The sequence below is a fragment of the Schistocerca piceifrons genome, chromosome 4 (genome assembly GCF_021461385.2).
Source record: "Schistocerca piceifrons isolate TAMUIC-IGC-003096 chromosome 4, iqSchPice1.1, whole genome shotgun sequence".
In the NCBI taxonomy this organism is placed as follows: Eukaryota; Metazoa; Arthropoda; class Insecta; order Orthoptera; family Acrididae; genus Schistocerca; species Schistocerca piceifrons.
Window position 1 is genome coordinate 192226672 of NC_060141.1, and position 23335 is coordinate 192250006.

Here is a 23335-nt window from a genome sequence, read left to right on the forward strand (position 1 = left end):
GGAAAAGATAGACTGCTACTTACTGTAAAGATAAGACATTATGTTGCAGACAGGCACAATTAAGATGCTTACATAAAGCTTTCAGCCACAGCCTTCATCAGAAAAAGAGAAACACATACTATTCATTCACACAAGCACTCACACCTCACACACACATTACCACCAACTCCAGCAGCTTTGGCCCGAATGATTCTGGCCCAAGTTGCTGGAGTTGGTGGTTGTGTATGTGAGGTGTGCTTGCTTCTTTGAATGAGTGGTTTTTCACTCTCTTTTTCTGAAGAAACCTGTGACTGAAAGGTTTGTGTAAGTGTCTTATAATTGTACCTGTCTGCAACGTAATGTGTAATCATCTGCTATGTATCTTTTCCTACAGCGTTGATATTCTCATCTGGAGTTACCATTGCCAGATTTATTTCCATTTGCTCTTCATTCTTTGAAATGCAAATATTTAGTACCAAGCTAGGTGGTGCAGTGGTTAGCACACTGGACTCGCATTCAGGTTGACAACGGTTCAAACCTGTGTCCAGCTACCCTGATTTAGGTTTCCTGTGATTTTCCTAAATCACTTTAGGCAAATGTCGGGGCGGTTCCTTTGAAAGGGCACAACTGACTTCCTTCCCCATCCTTCCCTAATATATATTGGGACCGATGACCTCGCTGTCTGAGCCCTTACCCCACGTCAGCCAACCAACCATTTGATTTAGTAAGGAGTTATTTATATTATTATTGTTATGTTTTTTACTGTAGGTTCCATCATGTTTGTTTTCTTTAGTTCAGCTGGCTGTGCATATCATATTTTTTAAAGTTGTTTTTTCCTGTGACTCTAAAATCTATTTGGTTTTCACATTCAGATAACACCATTCAGTTAGATCAGTAGCTGGTAGGTTACCAGGAACTATAGCAGATAGCAAATATTTCCTACTTGTGTCACTCTTATTTAATTGTATAGCTACTTTGAAACTAATGTATTATGAAATTTGTTTCTCTAGATGCTTCTGAATCCATTGGGCATTTCTTTAAAACCTGGCCGATCTCGTCTTGAAGTAACCATTGATATAGTACGACAAGTGTACATACAGGATGGTTTCAAGGGATTCTATAGAGGCTATGTTGCATCACTATTTACTTATGTGCCAAATAGTGCTATGTGGTGGGGATTCTACCATTTCTATCAAGGTAAGTTATATGATTACAAAATTATCTAAGACTCTGCTAGATCACCCAGTAGTAAATGTCTCCATTGTAAGGTGAACTGACCTCATGTGACAGAAATGGCTTTCATTGTCATCAAGCCCTTTGAAATGTGCGTCAGTGTACAGAAAATAAGTGGCAGTCAAAGGATTATTATTATGTTGACCTTTTTATAATGAATTCCATCAGAAGGAGGAACCGTGTATATGTATTCTGCATGTTCAGAGAAAAAACCTGTACTTAGTTTTTCAGTATGCTGTGCTGAGTGGTAAACATAAATAGGACAAGAAATATTAACTGGTCTTTTCAACTTCCACTACTCTCCAGAGAGGATGTTTGTGCTTACTGGTAATTGTACTGCCAATGCTGCAGTGTAACTGGCAGAGTGAAGCTGTCAGCTGAAGATGTTTATCAGTCAGGAAGGTAAATTTGATTGAAGGGTATATACAAGGTGTAAACAATAACAGTTTACGTCGTACCATAGTGGTGTAGATGAAGTCAAGATGAACAAATTGTTCAGGACACTTGTGTTGTATCAAGTCAGTAAAGTACCTCAAATCAGCCTACAAAAACCACCAAGTTGTGGCGCATCTGTTTAGTAACAGATTTTGCTATTGTCATTTCTCTATGCACAAACTATTATTTCTAGAGCAAAATGAATAGGAACTCCTTTGTAGGAAATTTATTTTAGTTTAATTTTGCTCTAAGATATGTTTTTGCTAGAGGCCATTGTTTTTCAGTTATTCAAAAGAAACACACAAGTGGCCGTCAGATGCCCTCTCATCCCATGCTTAATGACCCACTGGTCAGGATTTTTGGTATGTTGCTCATGGCACTCCCTCAAACCACTGTACAAAACGTTGCAACTACATGAATTATTTTCAGTATTCGACCTGTTTGCCTTATGCCATTGACTTAATCAACTATTTTGTTAACATTAATAATTAAATGTGCCTGTGAGAATAATGGATGAAAAATAATTTTTGTAAATACTAGGCAAAAACTAATTACAGAGCTAATTTGATCCAGAGTTAACTCTTGTAAACACTGTAGTTTCATAGTCAGAAGGCCAGGCAAACAAAATAATTTAATTGTTAATTTTATGCAGTTAAATATCACAAAATCATTTGGTAAAATGTATACAAACAACAATTCTACAATTTGTAAGTGAACGACTAAGCTGATGGTGAAATAAGCCCAGAATTGAAGACCAAAAGAGGTCAAACATGGGAAATAACTCGTGTAGCTGCAAATTTTTGTACAGTGCTTTGAAAAAGATACTAAAAATCCTGACCTGTAGGGGCTAAATGTGGGGTGAGTGTGTTTGAAGTTCGCTTTTGTACTATTTCTTGAATATTCAAAAACCACAGCCTCTAGTGAAATGAATTCCAGTACAAGATTAAAATAAATTAAATTTCCTACAAAAATTGCGTTTTCTTTTTTTCTCTGTGACTAATTTGAACATACGAGTAGATTGCCAAGAGAATATTGAAAACCTTGCGCAAAGGGTGATACATACTGTAGCTTAGGTGGTTTTTATAGGCCAAGTTGCGGTACTTCACTGACTTAGTACAACAAGTGTCCCGTATAAAACTCATTGTTTTGAGTGTCTCCACACCACCGTGGTTCATTGTTAAAAAAAAAAAAATGATCATTTACAGCCTTCAGGTTCAAGAGAGAACAGTAACTGTATGAGTTGATGGGAAGACTGAGACTGCTTTCAGATGTAATGTAGGTAGCAGGTAGTAGCAGTTTGCAATGAGTTCTTGTGGTGTACTCTGACAATGACTTGGATTTGTCGGTTGCATTGGGGTGACAGGACAGACAAAGGGAAGACTCTTGTGGTGTTAGCAGAGGTTAAGGTCAGGAGGATTATGGAAGTGAAGGATATATTGCAAGGATAATTCCCATCTGCATAGTTCAGAAAAGCTGGTGCTGTGGGGAAGGATCCAGATGGCATGGATTGTGAAGCAGCCGTTGAACTCGATCTTGTGCTCTGCCACTGGGTAGTCAGTTTTTGGCCAAAATTTGATAGTGGCCATTCATTCGGGATGGCAGCTGGTCTGTGAACATGCTTACATAAAATACTGTGCAGAAATTGCAGCACAGCTGGTACATGACATGTCTGCTTTCACAGGTGGCCCTGCATGTGATGGGATAGGATAAGCCCGTAACAGGATGATGATAGGATGTGCTGCGTGGGTAAATGGGGTGCCCTTGCATCTGGGTCTTCCACAGGGTATGACTCCTGAGTGGCATAGGGATCGACCGAGATGATGTGTCGGTTGGGTGGGTAACAAAATACCATTTTAGGAGGGGTGGGAAGAACAATGGGTAGGATCTCCCTCATTTCTGGGCATTATCATATAGTCTTAGCCCTGGCAGAGGACGTGGTTTAGTTGCTTAGGTCTGAGATACTATATCACGAGGGGCCTCTCTTTTGTAGTTGGTTCTTGTGGGTGGTGCAAGGATTTAGGATATTGAAGATATGGTGTGGGAAGTTTGTTTTCAGGCTACATTTTGGGGAAAGTATCTTTTCCATAAAGCCCTTTGTGAGATGTTCAGCCTACTGGGAAAGTCAATTCATCACTGCAAGTATGCAGTCCAAGGTTGACCAAGCTGATGGGGAGCTATTTTTTTGGTGTGGAAAGGTTGACAGCTGTCAAAATGCAAGTAATGGTGGTTAGTGGGCTTGCTATGGACAGAGATATGGATGGAGCTATCAGATTAGTGGAGATCAATGTCCAGTGTGGTCATGTGTGACTTTCGCAGCACCAGCTGCAGTTGCTTTGACTGTAGTGAATTCTGTCCTACAAACCACCTGAAGGCCAGATTGCAGTTAAACATTATCCAAGCAACAAATTACTACATTTCTTCTTCAGATCAACCCACCTCACCACACACATTGCTCCCATCATAACCTTACATCTGTTCTTTTTTCTTTCTCCCTTGCACAATGATATAATGTGTGATAGATTTTTCTCACTGTGCAGTACTATCCTACATCCCTCACCATTATTTCTTCCAGTTTTTTTATTCCCCAAATGTTCACCGTGTTATCCTTAGTTCCCTGAACAACCACCTAATGCTTCCATTTGCCAATCTCCCATGTCTGTTTAATGCCCTCCTCTGAATTGCAAACTCCCCCTGGATGCCAAAGAGTATGTGCCCATTGTGACTGAATCATGGGGACTCCGAACAACAGTTTACTGGCCTCGTAGCAGTTGCTGAGGCTGGGTGGCACCCATGGGGAGAGCCCCCATTTGGAGTGAGTGGCATAATAGTGGATGGCTTGGAATGAAGCAGATGAAGCTTTCTCCCACTAGGTTTCATATGGCCCCAAAATTCTTTTCAGAAGGGAATAATGCATTAAACAAAGAGAGATGACCCCAGAATGTTCCCTTCCTGGGCTACACTGTGGGAGGAATGTAGGGCTAAGCGACAAGCTGAGAAATACTTCCCCCAATACCTGGTTTGTTCAAGGACAGATGGGGATTCTTTTTGCCACAAAGCCTTTATTTTTCTAGAGAATATAGAGGACAAGTTTGGGGAAGTTGCAGCCATTTCCAAAATGAAGATAGGCTCAGTTCTGATTAAAACAGCATTCCCTGCCCAGACAAGGGCATTGCTCACTTGTGATAAGCTGGGTGACATTCCTGTGATAACGTTCATAATAATAGTCTTAAGTAGGGTTCAAGGCATTGTTTTCCATTGTGATCTTCTCCTACAGTCTGATGACGAGCATCGTGCCAACTTGGAGCAACAGGGGTATGTTTTGTCCATCGTGTCCATAGGGGCCAAAGGACTACAGCATTGCTGCTGCGGCCTTCATCTTGATCTTTGAGGGCAATGCGTTGCCTGACAATGTCCACGCTACATGGAGGTAATGCCGCTGGATGTCCAGAGTGGAACAGCAGCCATTTTATCGGCAGCCGAGTTAGTGATCCCCTATTCTTTGGGATTCCCTCATCAGAAGACAGTACCTTGGTGGACGTCAGAAGCCACCGAGGCCGTTAGATGTCACAGGCGGCCTTTCCAACACCATAAGCAACATCAATCAGTGGAGCACCTCATTGCCTTTAAATGGCTCCGTGCCCAGGTCTGCCACATAATAAAATGATGGAAGCAAGAATGGTGGGATGGTATGTTTCAATTATTGGACCACGTACTCCTCGTTGGCAGATTTGGATAAAGATCAGATGCATGTACAGATACCAATCCCCGGCAGGTGTACCTGATATTTGCTTGATGGTGTTGTCTTCACTGGTCCAGATACTGCTGCAGAACATTTCACTCTGCATTATGCTCAAGCCACTCATCTGAGAACTGTCATCCTGCCTCTCATGTCCTCAACAGTGGGTGGAGTGATGAGCGATTGCACTTGTCTTTCACTACATGCCACCTGGAGCCATACAATACTCCATTCATTGAGTGGGAATTTTTCAGTACACCAGCCCTTTGCACTGATACAGCTCCAGAGCCACACCGCATCCACAACTAAATGCTTAAACACCTATCAGTGGATTGCCAGCATCATCTCTTTACCACCTTCAGTACTATCTAGAGCAAGAGTGAGATACATTTCAATGGTGAGACAGCATCATCTTCCTGGTACTGAAACTTTGTAAGCACACCCTACAGGTGAGCAGCTATCGACCAGTTAATCTGACCAACGTTCTCTGTAAGTTACTCAAATCCATGGTGAGCTGGCAGTTGTGTTGGCTCTTTGAGCTTCAGGGCCTTCTGGTTCCATCCCAGGGTTGTATTTGCCAAAGCCATTTCACTGCTGATAAGTTGGTTTGCTTGGAGTCTGCCATCCAGACAGCTTTTGTCCAACATCAACATGTTATTGCTGTCTCCTTCGACCTGCAGGAGGCTTAAGACACCACATCCTCGCCACCTTTCATGAGTGATGACTCTGAGGCTTCTTCAGATTTTTGTTCAGAACTTCTTGTTGTGCCATACTTTCTGGGTTCAAGTTGATGCTTCCCATAGTACTCCCCAATATCCAAGAGTGTCCCTCTCTTTCTAGTGGCCATAAGTGGTATTGCAGCAGCTGTGGGGTCTTCAGTATCACCATTCTTGTATGCCGACAATTTTTGCTTTCACTAGTGCTTCTCTAGTGGGGTTGTTGGTGCTTCTCTAGTGGGGTTCTTGGTAGTACTGACTGCAGGGTGCCATTCGAAAGGCTCTCACCCACAGCTTTCAGTTTTCAGCCCCCAGGACTTGTTTCTTGCACTTATGTAGACATTGTACTGTTAATCCACAACAATAACTTTACTTCAATGACCAATTACTTAATGGGGTGGAGACTTAACTGCTTTTTGGGACTGGTCCTCTATGCCCAGTTGTTGTGGCTTCTCCATCTTTGCCACTTTAAGCAAAGGTGCTGGACACACTGTGCTGCCTCAGTAACACCAGCTGGAGTTCAAACTGCTCTACCCTTCTACAGCTTTACAAAGCCCTGATCCTGTCTTGTCTTGATTATGGAGGTCGGGCATATGGTTCAGCTCTGCCCTCAGCATTGCGATCACTGGACCCGATACAACACTGTGTGGTCTGACTTTCCACAAGAGGCTTTTGAGCTAGCTCTGTGAACAGCCTATTCCCAGAGGCTGGGGTCCCACCACTACAGATCGGATGCCAACAACAGTTACTCAGTTGTGCTGTACTTGTTTGCAGCTCCCCTCAGCATCTGATGTACTGTACCCTTTTTCCTGGTAGGGAGATCTATCTCCCACAACAGAGGCCAAGGTCTGACATTGTGATCACAGTTTGCATAGTGTCTGTGATCTGAATTCCATTTTTCCCCACTTATTAGGGAGAAACCATGTGCGCCGCAATGATGTGTGCCCCGTCCTTGGATCTACCTTGACTTCTTGTTTGGACCAAAAGACTCAGAGACCCTATGGTTTCTCACAGTCTTTTCCTGAACGTCCTTGATGCATTTCCTGGCTCAGACATGGTACGTGCTAATGGTTGTGTGATCAACGGATGAACCCAGTTTTGCCTACACGTTTGCAAGATACAATGAACTACACTTCCTGCTGAACGGATGCAGTGTATTCACTGCAGAATTGGTGACCATTGTTAGAGTACTCAGCTACCTTTGTTCTTGCACTGGCAAGTTGTTCTTAATTGACAGTGATTCCTAGAGTAGTCTTCAGGCTGTAACCAGTGCTAATCTTGACACATGGTCGTTGTGATTATCTGGGATATCCTGTGTGACCTCCGCTAACACTGGACCATCTTTGTATGGACTCCTGGTCACATTGCGGTCCCAGGGAATGAACATGCTGATCAGTGAGCCAAGTTAGCTACTAGGATGCCAGCTTTGGAGATGGAGGTACTTAAATCTGACCTTCTATCAACTCTAAGCTGACATTTGTTGGAGGCTCGGAATGCAGATTGGTGTACCTCTGTTCCTCCAAGCGTAAAGGAGGCCACGATCTTGTGGCAGTCTTTCCTCCAGGGTTCTTGATGGAATCTACTGTTCTCTGTCAGCTTCACATTGGCCACACTTTGGTGACCTAAGGCCACATCCTCCAGTGTGAGGATCCACCATACTGTCAGTGTGATGCGTGTCTCACAGTGGCCTTCGTCCATTTGGATTGCTCTAATTTGACCACCTTACGACGAAACCTTAAACTTGCTGACATGCTACCTCCGGTGCTAACGGCTGACGCCAAAGTGACTGGTTTGGTTTTACATTTTACCTGTGAAAGTGGTTTTTATTCCTCTCTGTGATGCATGATACATTACCCTTGTTGGCCGATTAAGGGATTGGTGGGGTGCCCCATCACCTGCTCTGACCCCGAGAGGCCCATAGCTCGCCTTGCTTGATGGTCCGGTCTGGCTCCTGCTCTACCAACCTTTCTAATTCTTGTTATTCTTTTACATCTGTCATTAGTTGACAGACTCATAGTCCTTATTCTCTTTCCTGAGATTTTATCTTGTTTGTGTAACTAGTTTTCTTGTGGTAATAGAGAACGTGGAAGCACTGGTCACATGGAGAGAGCATGTCTCTGGTTGCATAATGTGTCCTGGGGGCCTCCAGCTGCTTTCTAAATGGGGTAACTTACCCACCTTCACCCTTTTATCCATCTTGTTTCCGCTTGATTCTGTCTGTTGGCTTTCTTGATTCATTGATACATTCGAGTCTGTTGGGATTTTTCTTTTGTATACTTCCCCTTCTGGGGACTAGTCTTGTATTGACACACAAAGGATTAAGTAACGGATGGTCTTCTGGTTTGGTGCCCCTTTAACCTCTGCATTGTTCCCTCAGCCAAGTACAGATGTCTTGTGCCTATGGCACTGATGACAGACCATGTAATGACTTCAGTGATATGTTTTACAATCTGCACAATATGTTGGGATAGTACTTTTCACCAGGGCTTTTTTATGCATACTGAGATTTATTTACCAAAATTTCAAATTTTGACTCATCACTAAACCAAACCTGAAACGAAAAGAAAAAACTATAAAGATTTGCTTTAGGATTAGCCTTGAACTCAAATTTATGCATCACTACTGTATGAAGGCAAGTACTACCCAATGTAATGATACTTCCCGATTTCCAGAAGTCCAAATCTCTAGGCTTGCCCTCCTTTGCCCATGCAGGACGTTTTGACATCATAGCAGTTAATTTAGGCTTTTGGGCAGGTACTGTGAGCCTTGTAGTTCATTTGTGAAAGTTTGTGTCCTACAGTTCTTTCAGATGAAGTGGTGCCACTGTGTTCTAGTTTCATTTTAATTTCTTTTGGCAAGCAAATTGGTTCTCACTGTGTATCTTTTCCAAGGAGCTCTCAGATCTTGGTGAAAATACTGGTCTTCTGCCACACCAATTCTTCCTTCGAGGGACTACGTCTTCTCCAAAATAATTTTTCTTCTTTACACGCTTACAAATGATTATGGCATGCCTAGTCTTCGAGAAATCTCCCAATTTGAGTACACATTGGTACCAGTCAGTGCTTTTACCTCTATAATCTTTTGGACTGTCAAATCATTGACTTTACCCAATATTTTTGAATCTTAGGGTATCTCAAATCACTCTGTAATCAATGAACTTTAACGTTAGAGGCCACAGCTGATAAATACATCAGGAAACCAACAATACTAAATGTTAATAATGCGTTCACACTTCAAACACATCAGACCATGCTGTTATCAAAACTGTAACTGGCAATTGTTCATCAAGAAGCAGCTCTCTCAAGAATACTGCAGCCAACAAATGAGCTCATTTCATTCTTTAATAAAATTCAACCTATTAAACAAAGATAGGTGAGCCTGTTTACAGAATCAAGTCCCAGAAAGAAATTAATTGTAAAAATAATTGGATGCGTGTAATAATATTGATGCAGAAGAAACCAAGTAGAGCAGTCACTATAGTGTAGTGGTTATGATACTAGATTTTGCACGGAGGGTGATGAGTTCAAAACTCACCTGAACTGAAACATTTTAATTTCTATCTTTGGTTCGATTACATTCTAGAAGTATCCACAAATGGCAAGAATCATTGTACAGGAATATTCTGTAGCTGTATATACCATAAGTGTTCTGGCCGGAGGCAGTTAGCTCTGCGCTCTTGTATGTGCAAGTGCTGTATAAACCTTCGTTAAGTAAAGTTTGTGTTAGTCATTCATCTACTTACACCTTCCTCTACACAACATTATTCTGGTGGAGACACTCAGTATTGGAACTTATGATACTGCACATTATCGACGAGACAGTGGCTCCCATCAGGCCACGAAGGAGCCGCCGTTTACGTGGCGAGAAACCCAAGTTCGAGTCGTATTCAATAGATTGCAATCCACCGGAGACAGAAGAAGAAGAGGACGTCACGCTGACAGCAGCTGTGTGCCACCACATTGAGACATCCTTCCGGGTTCTCTGGTGACGATGGCCAAGATACAAACAAGTGGCTGAAGGTATATGAGCATATAGCCAAATTTAACAAAAGAGATGACACCGTGTGTTTGGCTAACGTATTTTTCTACTTGGAGGGCACTGCCAAGCAATGGTATGAGAACAATGAGGAGAAATTCACAAGCTGGGAAGTATTCCAAGCGGAACTGCAGTATTTCGGCAACACGCGACAGAAGTGCAAGGCTGAAGATAAATTAAAGTGCAGGGTACAGCATCCAGGAGAAACAACAGCATCCTACATTCAAGACATCTTGGAGCTGTGTAAATTAGTGGATCATCGAATGAAGGAGGAAGATAAGGTTGCACATCTTTGCTGAGGACGTGTACGAGGGTCACTCCAAAACAAATGCACACTATTTTAGTAAAAATACAGTTTTCATTCTGCATGTGTGAAAGTTTTACAGTGTGTAGATACATCCTTCTCACTTGTTTTCAAACTTAGTTCAACCTGTTCCCGTGAGTGGCGCCGTCACAGCATGTCTTCAAGATGGCTACTTCACTTGACGTTTGTCAGAAGCAACGTGCTGTCATAGAATTCCTGTGCTGTGAAAATGATACAGTGTGAAACATCCACAAGAGGTTGAAAAACGTGTATGGAGATGCTGCTGTCGATTGCAGTACAGTTAGTCGGTGGGCAAGCAGGTTACGTGATGAAAGCGGGCACGGCAATATTGAGAATTGCTCTCACAGTGGCAGGCCTCGTACTGCACACACTCCAGACAATGTGCAGAGAATTAATGAACTGGTGACTGCTGACAGACGCATCACAGTGAACGAATTGTCACGCTATGTTGGGACAGGGGAAGGAAGTGTTCGCAGAATACTGAAAGTGTTGGCGTTAAAAAAGGTTTGTGCCAGGTGGGTTTCCAGGATGTTGACAGTGGCTCACAAAGAAACAAGAAAAACGGTTTGCAGCAAACTTTTGGAACAGTATGAGAATGGTGGAGAATAATTCCTTGGAAGAATTGTGACAGGTCATGAAATATGGCTCCATCATTTTTCACCAGAGACAAAGAGGCAACCAATGGAGTGGCATCATGCAAATTCACACAAGGGAAAAAAAATCAAAACCACACCTTCTGCTGTAAAAGTTATGGCTATGGTGTTTTTTGATTATGAAGGACTCTTGCTTGTGGACATCATGCCAAGTGGAACCACCATAAATTCTGATGTGTATGTGACGACACTGAAGAAACTTCAAGCTCGACTGAGTTGTGTTCGATCACATCAGCAAAAGCAGGATGTTTTGCTGTTGCACGACAATGCATGGCCACATGTCAGTCAAAAAACCATGGAAACAATCACAAAACTCGGATGGACAACACTGAAACACCTGGCTTACAGTCCTGACCTGGCTGCATGTGACTATCATCTCTTTGGGAAACTGAAAGACTCTCTTCATTGAACATGGTTTGAAGATGAGGACTCCCTTGTGCACACTGCCAAACAGTGACTCCAGCAGGTTGGTCCAGAATTTTACCATGCAGGTATACAGGCGCTGGTGCCAAGATGGCGTAAGGCAGTTGAGAGGGATAGCAATTATGTGGAGAAATGAAAGTATTGTTCCTAAAGGGTGTATCTACACGCTGTAAAACTTTCAAACATATAGAATAAAAGATGGAGTTAAAAAAAGTGTACATTCCTTTTGGAGTGACCCTCGTATCAAGCCCTACTCCTGAAGGAGGTTTTGACAGCAGGCTTCATAAAATTGTGCCAGTATATTGAGACAATGCATCAAAAAAGAATTACACGCAAGAAGTTTGAATGCTTCCAGATGTCGTATCGATGTCTGTGATGGAGGAAGAAACTGATTTAACAAGTGTTCTTCGTCAGATAGTGAGAGAGGAACTTCAGAAGGCACTTGGATTGCATGCTGAGCAAAAAACTGAGAGGTCATAAGGGAGGAAGTGGAACAGACATTGAATCCAACCTCTTGTCCTTCATTTCCCATTAACACAGTGAAAAAGTCGAGACCCAGGCGAAGTTATGTTCCTACAATGCCGCATGAGGAACCTGTTTGGGCACCAAGAAAGACTGATATCTGGAGAACCCAGGATAACCAACCAGTATGTTTCCACTGCAGACAACCGGCTCGTGTGGTGCACTATTGTCGAGAAAGGTGGTGGATATTTGATGACGCCTGCACCAGAAGACAGCAGACCGATCTTAGCTGATGCCAACTCCAGGACAATGAAGATGAACAAGAAGAGGTGGGTGCAGGACGAAGTAGGTCACCATTGCCACAAGCTAGCCGCTGGAGAAGATGCTCTCCAACACGCCAGCCAAGATCACCATCGCCGTTTAGAAGCTCCAGCCGATCATCTAGCCGCCGCAACCTGGAAAACTAAAGGGTGCAACCTTCCTTGGAGGTGAGGCCGCCAAAGAGAAAAATCCTCTGCCGTCGATCACTACAAAAACGATACGAAGCTACGTCGATATCCTCATGGATGGCCGACCAGCCCAAGCTCTTGTGGACTCTGGAGTATCATATTCAGTCATTTCGGAGATGTATCGTCGCCAGTTGCAGAAAACTGTATTCGTCGACAACAAAACATTTCTGCTGAAGGTGGCTAATGGGAAAAACGTGAAACCTGCAGGAAGATGCCTCATTCATGTGGGTGTAAGTGGTCATACACAGCCCTAAGAATTCATCATCTTACAAGAGTTTAGTCATGACGTCATTCTCGGAAAAAGCTTCTCAAGCAATGATAGATTGTGTTCGCTCGAAGATTATGCTAGACGAGATGAGATACTGTGGACAGGAAGATTCGCATCCGAGTGTGTGGAGACTGTGTGTGCTGGATGAAGTGATCATTCCTGCGGTCAGTGGTAGAAAGGTAGCTGTCATGTGTCATGCCATGCATCTACCCATGGATCTTGTAGCAGAATGTAAGAGAAGCATACCACTGAAGAATAACTTGGTCATCCCAGCCTCTGTCATCTCGTTTAAGAATGGATTCAGTGAATTGTGGATAGTTATTTGTCGCCGAGAGCCACAGATCCTTCCAAGACACATGTATGTAGCAAACGGTGAGCCGTTAATTGCAGAACAGCTGAACGTCAGAGAAACCTCTCGTGCCGAGTCTGTGGGCGAAATTAGCGCTACCACTACGAGACAAGATCTTCCAGCTCGATTATCACCACATCTCACTAAGGAACAACAGAAAAAGCTACTTGCCATTCTTCAAGAGTTCTCTGAATGCTTCAATTCACAGGTGAAGAGCAAATTAGACATATCGATTGTGAAGCACCGGATTAGCACTGGAGACCATCAACCAATAAGCCAGAGAGCATACTTTCAGCAATGGAACGTCGAATAATTTACGACAAGGTAGAGAACATGATGAAGAAGAATGACATCATTCAGCCTTTGCAGAGCCCACGGTCATCACCAGTGGTTCTCGTCAGGATGGAGGATGGCAGTTGGCACTTTTGTGTTGATTACAGAAAGCTTAATAAGATAACTAAAAAGGACATTTACCCTCTTCCACGAATTGATGATACACTAGATTGTCTGAAGGGGGCTAAGATTTTCGCAACAATGGACATATACTTGGGATACTGGCAAATTGAAGTAGATGAGACTGATTTTGAGAAAACTGCATTCTTCACCACTGAGGGCCTGTATGAGTTTAATGTAATGCCGTTTGGTTTGTGTAATGCGCCAGCAACTTTTGAACGAATGATTGATATCTTCTAAGGCACCTGAAGTGGACTATGTGTCTTTGTTATTTAGATGACATTATAGTGTTCTCAGAGACATTTGATGAACACATAAAAAGACTGAAGACCATTCTTAAGTGTCTCCAACAAATCAGACTGGAACTTAATCCAAGAAAATGTCTCTTTGGAGCAAAAGAAATCAAAATACTGGGCACCTTGTGTCAAACGAAGGTGTGCGGCCAGACCCAGAAAAGGTGAGAGCCATAACGGAATTTCTTATTCCTAAAAGTATCAGAGATGTGAGAAGCTTCCTCGGAGTGTGTTCATATTACCGCCATTTTATCAAAGACTTTTGTTTCAAAGGCAGGCCACTCCAAGAGTTGTTAAGAGTCGATGCTAAATTTATCTTGGGTGGTGCTCAACAAGATTCTTTCGATGTGCTGCGAAAAGCTCTGGCGACTGGCCCTGTTCTTTGTCTGTATGATGAGAGAGCACTTACAGAACTACACACAGATGCCAGTGGGTATGGGATCGGTGCTGTTCTGGTGCAGATTTCGGATGGAAAAGAGAAGGTTTATAGCCTGTGCTTCTGGGACACGTACAAAAGCTGAGAGAAACTACTCAACTACCGAAAGAGAATGTCTTGCTGTGATCTGGGCCATATGCAAATTTCGACAGTATCTCTAGGGAAGGCCATTCACAGTTGTTACAGACGATCATTCACTTTGATGGTTGACAGGTCTTAAGGATCCAACAGGACAACTCGCCTTGTGGGCACTACGTCTTCAAGAGTATGACATTACCATAGTGTACAAAAGTGGAAGAAAACACCAAGTTGCCGACTGTCTCTCAAGAAACCCTGTGAAAGACCATCAAGACTTTGACGAAGATAGTGACTGTCCTGCTGCACTCCAGGATCTTTCTGCTGAGCAGAAGAAGGATGCCAAGATATCTCAAATTATGCTTGCTTTAAATCAGTCAGAGGATGTGAAAAGACAATTTAAGGTAGTTAATGGATTACTTTGCAAGAAAAACTTTGATCCGTTTGGAAAGAGGTGGCTGCCAGTGATTCCTGAACACATGCGCTTAGATGTTCCATAGAAATTCCATGACACATCTGAAGTTGGACATTTAGGGTTTATTAAGACATACAACAAGATCCACAAGAGATTTTTGTGGCGAGGTTTATTTAGGAGTGCCCTTCACTATGTGTTTCTCTGTCGAAAGTGCCAGAGGAGAAAGGCAGTTCCTCAGAAACCACCTGGTTGACTCATACCAATTCCACCAGCCAAAACACCTTTCCAGCGTGTTTGGATTGACCTCCTCGAACAATTTCAAACCTCTGCTAGTGGCAGTAGATGGATTGTTGTTTGCACTGATTATCTGATGCGCTATGCCATTACAAAGGCTGTGAAACCAGCCGAAGCATTCAAGGCAGCCAAATTCATCGTAGAAGACATTGTATTAAAACATGGTGCCGCAAGGTCATTAATTACAGATCAAGGGAAAGTTTTTTAATCGAATCTTGTAACAGTGATAAACTGTCGGTGCAACATTACTCATCACATGACGACTGCATACCATCCGCAAACTAACAGGCTTACTGAACACCGTAATAAGACCTTGGCTGACATGCTATCAATGTTCGTCAGTGTTGTGCAGAGCAACTGGGATGAGGTGCTACCTTTCGTGATGTTTGCCTACAACACCGCCAAACAAGAGACAACAGGATTTACGCCATTTTTCATGGTGCATGGGCATGAGGCGAAGACGATGATGGACACTGTGTTTCCATTACATCCTGATGACATGGACGACGACTACATTGGCCAGGTGTTAGCCAGAGCTGAGGAAGCTCAGCAGTTAGCTTGACGATCGCTGAAGGTATGACACGAGACACCATCCTGTTGTCTACCAGCCTGGTGACCTCGTCTGGATCTTCACTCTTGTTCGGAAGGTTGGTCTCTCTGAGAAGCTCCTCAGGCGCCACTTTGGACCTTATAAGGTTGTGAGACAGTTGTCTGATGTTACTTATGAAGTTGAAGATTTCGAACCCGACACAAGACGACAAAAGATCAGAGATATGGTCCACATCCTTCGAATGAAGCTCTATAAGGATCCTGCAACACAGGGTAAATTCGAAGCTCAAGCGACAGGCAGCAAGCGGAAAGGTGACGAAGAATGTAGCGGCAAGGGAAATTCTAAGAAGATCACCGCCAGGGCGAACATTTGTCATCGGGAGTCGGAGTATGCAGGACCGATGACTCGTTCCCGGACTAGGAGAACGTAGCACCGAGACACTGTTCTCTTAAGGAGGGAGCAATGTCACAGAAGAAGCTGAGTAGAGCAGTCACCGTAGTGTAGTGGTTATGATAGTAGATTGCTGCATGGACGGTTGAGAGTTCAAAACTCACCTGATCTGAAACATTTTAATTTCTGTCTTTGGTTCGAGTACATTCTTGCTTTCGCAACAAACTGTTGCCTCATCAGGAAAGAGGGAAGGAGAGGGGAAGACGAAAGGAAGTGGGTTTTAAGGGAGAGGGTAAGGAGTCATTCCAATCCCGGGAGCGGAAAGACTTACCTTTTTTCCCCCTAAGGTAAGTCTTTCCGCTCCCGGGATTGGAATGACTCCTTACCCTCTCCCTTAAAACCCACTTCCTTTCGTCTTCCCCTCTCCTTCCCTCTTTCCTGATGAGGCAACAGTTTGTTGCGAAAGCTTGAATTTTGTATGTATGTTTGTTTGTGTGTCTATCGACCTGCCAGCGCTTTCGTTTGGTAAGTCACCTCATCTTTGATTTTTTTATATATATATATATATATATAAAATTCAGTTATTTTGTCAAAAACCAAATTTCAAACTGATATACAGAAGATTACTACTTTTCAGATGGCAATGGATCTTAGTATAAGAATTAAATAGCTTGTAAATTTATGTTTCCACAAAGAATATTTTGGCGTAGAAACAGAATGACATTTTTTGCCTGTACTCATGGAAACAGACCTTGTGATGGTGTCGATGGCACTGTGAAGAGAATAGCAAATCCACAATTGAGAAAAAGCTGGCCTTGAGACTTGTGGATATGATACTGCCAACTGTGAACAGAAATAGTGTTCAGCTTATGTTTTAACAAAATATGAAGGTCTTGAAGTTAAAGTTAATTTCATGCATATCCTACTTAAACTTATACTCAACGGGTGTCTGTACATGATGTTATTTGTAAAGTAAACCCAGTAACACCAACATGAAGACTATAACAGAAAAAAACAAATGAAGAGTTTAAAAAAATGTGAGATCATAAAACACGTACTGTTTGTATCAGGTGTCATAAGTGATATTTGCAATGTACGTGTTAACAGTAAATTTGGATGTAAACGTAGATATATCAAGAATAAAGGTATGTAGATTTCCACTTGAATCTGTAAGTTTTACAAAAATGTCATTTTTCAGTGAAATACGTATTTTTGAAATTTTATAAAGGTTTGAACCCATGATCACCCCACTTTCATACCTGGGGAATTAGTTAATAATATTGTGAAGTGTTGTATATGATTTTTTGAAAAAAATTTTGAAGCTGTGCTTTTTGGTAAAATAAATATTTAAATTTTAATTTAACTTTGAAAAGCATTTTTCATTGCAAACCCATATTACATTGTGTATCATAAGAAATTTTATGGAAAATGCTGCAGAATGACACCTCGTCCATCATTTTATCTTAATTAGGAGAGTTGCTACAGCAATTTGTAATTACGGCAATTGGGTGTTTTTCGCTGATTTTTTATGACTTCACATTTCTGTATTTTCAGAGTGAGTCAATGTATTGTAATAAAACTGAGTATTTTTCTTAATCTATATTAAGTTGTCTGTGTGGCAAGTTTAATCAAAATCTGAGATGGGGAGTAAATTCAGTGTTGACTTGACATGAAATGACTCTATGATGATGCCCAGAAATGAGGGACATCCTACCCCTCATTCTTCCCACCACTTGTAAAGTGGTATTCTGCTGCCCACTCAACCTACACAACACCCTGGTCTATCCTCATGTCACTCCCACTCGTAACGTCTTACCTCCGGGGTCATAACTGAGTGGAAGATGCAGGTGCAAAGCCTGCCCAAATCACTCACCCAGCTCATCGTACTCTAGTCCTCTCACAGACTTAACCTGTCACATCAGAGACAGAGCCACCTTAGAAAGCAGACATAACATATGCTGCAATTTCTGCACAGCATTTTATGAGGTGCGACCACCAACCAGAAGTTGATCAGGAGAAATTATCATGCTCAGCTGTAGCAAAAAGTAGGGTTGATCACCTAGTGGTGGAATACACAGCTGAGTGTACAACATACTCGAGTTCGAGGGCCTCCATCTGTATACTTGTGCCCAGCACCAACTTTTCTGAACTATGTGGATGGAAGTTATCCTTGTACCACATTCTTAGCTTTTGTAATCCTCATGGCGTCAACTTCTCCTGGTCCATTTCACTCTAACCTGTATCCAACAGGCTTCATTTCCTCTTTCCTGTCACCTTTTCCCAGCCCACACCTCCTTGTCATTATCATCACATGCCACACAAAATGGCCATGGTGCCTGTGAATCCACTGCCTCTCTCTCCTATATTCCTTCCCTGCTGTCTGCTGCCTGCCTCAGAGCCCTTAGTTAAACCTCCCAAAGTGCTCCTGCAGCTTCCCATCTCCTTTTCCCCATACACATAAACCCCCCAATCCCAATCGACCTGCTGGAACTGCAGTCCCAGTATTGTATGTTCAGCTGACACAATTTAGCTGCACTGGTGTGTGTGTGTGTGTGTGTGTGTGTGTGTTTCCCATTTCTTTGTAATTATCCAGTTGTTCAGTCGCTATAGAAACGTAATTCTCTTATCTTCTAGTGCCCCAAAAATGATGAACAGTGGCTCTGAAAGACGTTTAAGCATGGAACTTGACGTTTTGTGATATCAGCTTCAGTAGTTGTATCAATCAATCAATTTTATGATTTGAGGTTTGATGAACACACGTTCATTCAACCTACTCTCACTGATCTTCAGAAAAACTTCTTTCAGACAATTGAAAGTTTCAATTTGATTTTCAACTGTTTTTTGTGAAAATTCTTCATCAAGTCAAATTTAACATGAAATAATGGAAAATTTAGGATGGAATAATGACAAAATCTTGGAAAGGTTAGATTGCGACTCACTATATAGAGGAAATGTTGAGTCACAGGCAGGCAAAACGTTTCAGCAAAACAGTCAAGGCAGGAAATTGTAAGAACAACTTCCAAAAAAATTAGTGTTTTGAAATTACAAAAATTGTTAATTCTTTCGAAAACGCAAGCTCATATAGTGTGTCGTATTTCCAAGGGTAGCCTTTTTTGAAATATGCAGTGCATCACTAGCAGGGGCCATTTTTTCAGTTATTAAATCTCTCTATAAAAAAGGTGAAAAGTGAATTAGAGCTGTAAGTCATTATCCGCAGTTCCATTACTAATATTTTAAAATTTTTTTTCAGAAAGTTATGTTCTGTAGAGTAGTATTTTAACTTGTTAATAATAAAATTCTTAGTAAATCACAAATTTAACTTTTCGTCATAATTATATAACAAAAATATAACATGGTAATTTTTTGTGACCACTGGTCATTTTACTGTGTAAGTCACAAATGAACTTTGATTTCTCTTTGGAGTGGACACACAAGTACTATAATAAATTCCAGTAGACATAAAGCAGCAGAAGATATTTTTAAAAGAATTGTTGACTAGAATTTTGCAAGTGATGTCTCTGTTAAAAAGTAAAGAAAAAAAATTCACATGCAGCCTTATGTAGCTAAGACAACCCACACCAAATATATCCAAAATACCAGAATGAGATTTTCACTCTGCAGCGGAGTGTGCGCTGATATGAAACTTCCTGACAGATTAAAACTGTGTGCCCGACCGAGACTCGAACTCGGGACCTTTGCCTTTCGCGGGCAAGTGCTCTACCATCTGAGCTACCGAAGTACAACTCACACCCGATGTTCACAGCTTTACTTCTGCCAGTACCTCGTCTCCTACCTTCCAAACTTTACAGAAGCTCTCCTGCGAACCTTGCAGAACTAGCACTCCTGAAAGAAAGGATATGCGGAGACATGGCTTAGCCACAGCCTGGGGGATGTTTCCAGAATGAGATTTTCACTCTGCAGCGGATTGTGCGCTGATATGAAACTTCCTGGCAGATTAAAACTGTGTGCCCGACCGAGACTCGAACTCGGGACCTTTGCCTTTTGCGGGCAAGTGCTCCTTTCTTTCAGGAGTGCTAGTTCTGCAAGGTTCGCAGGAGAGCTTCTGTAAAGTTTGGAAGGTAGGAGACGAGGTACTGGCAGAAGTAAAGCTGTGAGTACCGGGCGTGAGTCGTGCTTCGGTAGCTCAGATGGTAGAGCACTTGCCTGCGAAAGGCAAAGGTCCCGAGTTCGAGTCTCGGTCGGGCACACAGTTTTAATCTGCCAGGAAGTTTCATATCCAAAATAAATAAATACACTACTGGCCATTAAAATGGCTACACCACGAAGATGACGTGCTACAGACACGAAATTTAACCGACAGGAAGAAGATGCTGTGATATTCAAATGATCAGCTTTTCAGAGCATTTACACAAGGTTGACGCCAGTGGCAACACCTACAACATGCTGACATGAGGAAAGTTTCCAACTGATTTCTCATACACAAACAGCAGTTGACTGGTGTTGCCTGGTGAAACGTTGTTGTGATGCTCATGTAAGGAGGAGAATGCGTACCATCACGTTTCCGACTTTGATAAGGGTCGAATTGTAGCCTATCGCGATTGTGGTTTATCGTATCGCGACATTGCTCTCCTGTTGGTCGAGATCCAATGACTGTTGGCAGAATATGGAATCGGTGGGTTCAGGAGGGTAATACGGAACGCTGTGCTGGATCCCAATGGCCTTGTATCACTAGCAGTCGAGACGACAGGCGTCTTATCCGCAAGGCTGTAACGGATCGTGCAGCCACGTCTCGATCCCTGAGTCAACAGATGGGGAAGTTTGCAAGACAACAACCATCTGCATGAACAGTTCGACGACGTTTGCATCAGCATGGACTATCAGCTCAGAGACCATGGCTGTGGTTACCCTTGGCGCTGCATCACGGACAGGAGTGCCTGCGATGTTGTACTCAACGATGAACCTGGGTGCACAAATGGCAAAACGTCATTTTTTCGGATGAATCCAGGTTCTGTTTACAGCATCATGACGGTCGCATCCGTGTTTGGCAACATCGCGGTGAACGTAAATTGGAAGCGTGTATTCATCATCGCCATACTGGCGTATCACCCGGTGTGATGGTATGGGGTGCCATTGGTTACACGTCTCGGTCAGCTCTTGTCCGCATTGACGGCACTTTGAACAGTGGACATTACATTTCAGATGCTCTACCTTTCATTCGATCTCTGCAAAACCCTACATTTCAGCAGGATAATGCATGACCACATGTTGCAAGTCCTGTACGGGCCTTTCTGGATACAGAAAATGTTCGACTGCTGTCCTAGCCAGCACATTCTCCAGATCTCTCATCAATTGAAAATGTCTGGTCAATGGTGGATGAGCAACTGGCTCGTCACAATATGCCAGTCACTACTCTTGATGAACTGTGGCATCGTGTTAAAGCCGCATGGGCAGCTGTACCTGTACATGCCATCCAAGCTCTGTTTGACTCAATGCCCAGGCTCATCAAGGCTGTTATTACGGCCAGAGGTGGTTGTTCTGGGTACTGATTTCTCAGGATCTATGCACCCAAATTGTGTGAAAATGTAATCACATGTCAGTTCCAGTATAATATATTTGTCCAATGAATACCCATTTATCATCTGCATTTCTTCTTGGTGTAGAGATTTTAATGGCCAGTAGTGTATATCAAAAAGCAGTTTTTGCCAAGTTATAGTGGTTTCGTGTTTGTACTGAGCCTGTGTGATCTCGGTGAAACTGATATGCAGTGACCACACTTCTTAAGTAGGCATAAGACCTTTTTTTTGCTATTCAATGAGTTACATTTCCTTTCTCATAAGATACATTAGAAAAATATTGATTGAAAACATTGCCAATTAGAAAAACTGTCAAGACCATAGAATATCTCATTATTAGAATGATCAGTTTCGGCAAGTTTAAACAGCCACCTTCAGATTATGAGCACCGTGTGGCTGCAGTTGGCAGCGTGGTAAATGGCTGCTTGTGGACACAACGGCTGCTCGCTCCAGCCAGACAGTGCTCATAATCTGAAATATGAAATATTTTGCCATCTTGACTATTTCCCCAATTGATCATCAAGAACAGATTGCTGTTACCTCCTTACTATGTTGGTTAAAATCGTGTAAACATATTGCCTGTCAGTGAATTAATCATTAACAGTCCAATTCTAACTGTTCTGTTTCAGATAAATTACATTCTGTGTTTCCTGCTTGGGTTTCACACTTGTTTATACAGTGTGTGTCTGGAACTCTTGGAGGCTTTACAACTACTTTGTTAACAAATCCTCTTGACATAGTTAGAGCTCGTCTCCAGGTACACCACCAAACTACAGTCTATTCATGTATTTCATGTGATAAGTAATTAGTGTGTATTATTATTATTATTATTATTATTATTATTATTACTACTATTATCATTATTATTACTATTATTATTGAGGCAGCAAAAGACATAGTGCTGGCATGTCTAAAAGAGTAACTATCTTATTCAATTATTACAACAGTTATATTTATCTATGATAAATGATAAAAATCAAACAATGGAAAATCCAGGATTGAATAATGGCAATATTATGAATAGGATAGATTGCTACTCACCATATAGTGGAGATGTTGACTACTCACACTTGAGCACTGTCTCTGGCAGCTGTGGCCAGAGACAGTAGTAGTGTGTGTGTGTGTGTGTGTGTGTGTGTGTGTGTGTGTGTGTGTGTGTGTGTGTGTGTGTTCCTCAAGAGCCAGTCCTAATTACATAGCAATGACATTTTTTTTTACATTACATGCATCTCTACTTAAATAATTAAAAAAAAAGTATGAGACCAGAACTTTTCCAACCTCCACAAGAGATTTTCTGTTACTCACAGTTGTCATCCCTTCAGTGTGCTTTCTAGAAAAATGTAGCATTAAACAGCACATATTGAAACAAATCGTGAAACTGGTATCGCAATTAAAATTGTTCTTTTGGATCTTTGCTACCATCTCAGTGTTGCAGAGTGGTTGCTCTGAACTTGGAGAAAACAATTAACTTTTTGTATGTCATAGTGAAAATGATATAATGATTAGGAAATGTGAACTAGAAATTAGAATGCAGTTCTGTAATTTATAGGTGTTTTCAGCAGGGAAGATATAGTTGAACTGAAAAACCTTTATTCTTGTAACAAACTTTCATTATACAGGGTAATTCAAAAAGAATACCACATCATTACAAAGAGTATTTAAAAAGGTTTTTTTTTCACTCAAAAACAAGTTCAGAGATGTTCAGTATGGCCCCCTCCAGACACACGAGCAATATCAACCCGATACTCCAACTCGTTCCACACTGTCTGTAG

General features: G+C 42.1%; 1 protein-coding gene across 1 annotated transcript in view; it reads left to right on the forward strand.

Annotated features, from left to right (window-relative positions):
- The window catches only part of LOC124795274 (solute carrier family 25 member 44), a 138147-nt gene that overhangs the window by 74681 nt on the left and 40131 nt on the right, over positions 1–23335 (forward strand). The window contains exons 4-5 of the mRNA XM_047259220.1: positions 990–1176; positions 22193–22320. Coding sequence (XP_047115176.1) covers positions 990–1176; positions 22193–22320 — 315 coding nt within the window. The remainder of the gene's footprint in view (positions 1–989; positions 1177–22192; positions 22321–23335) is intronic.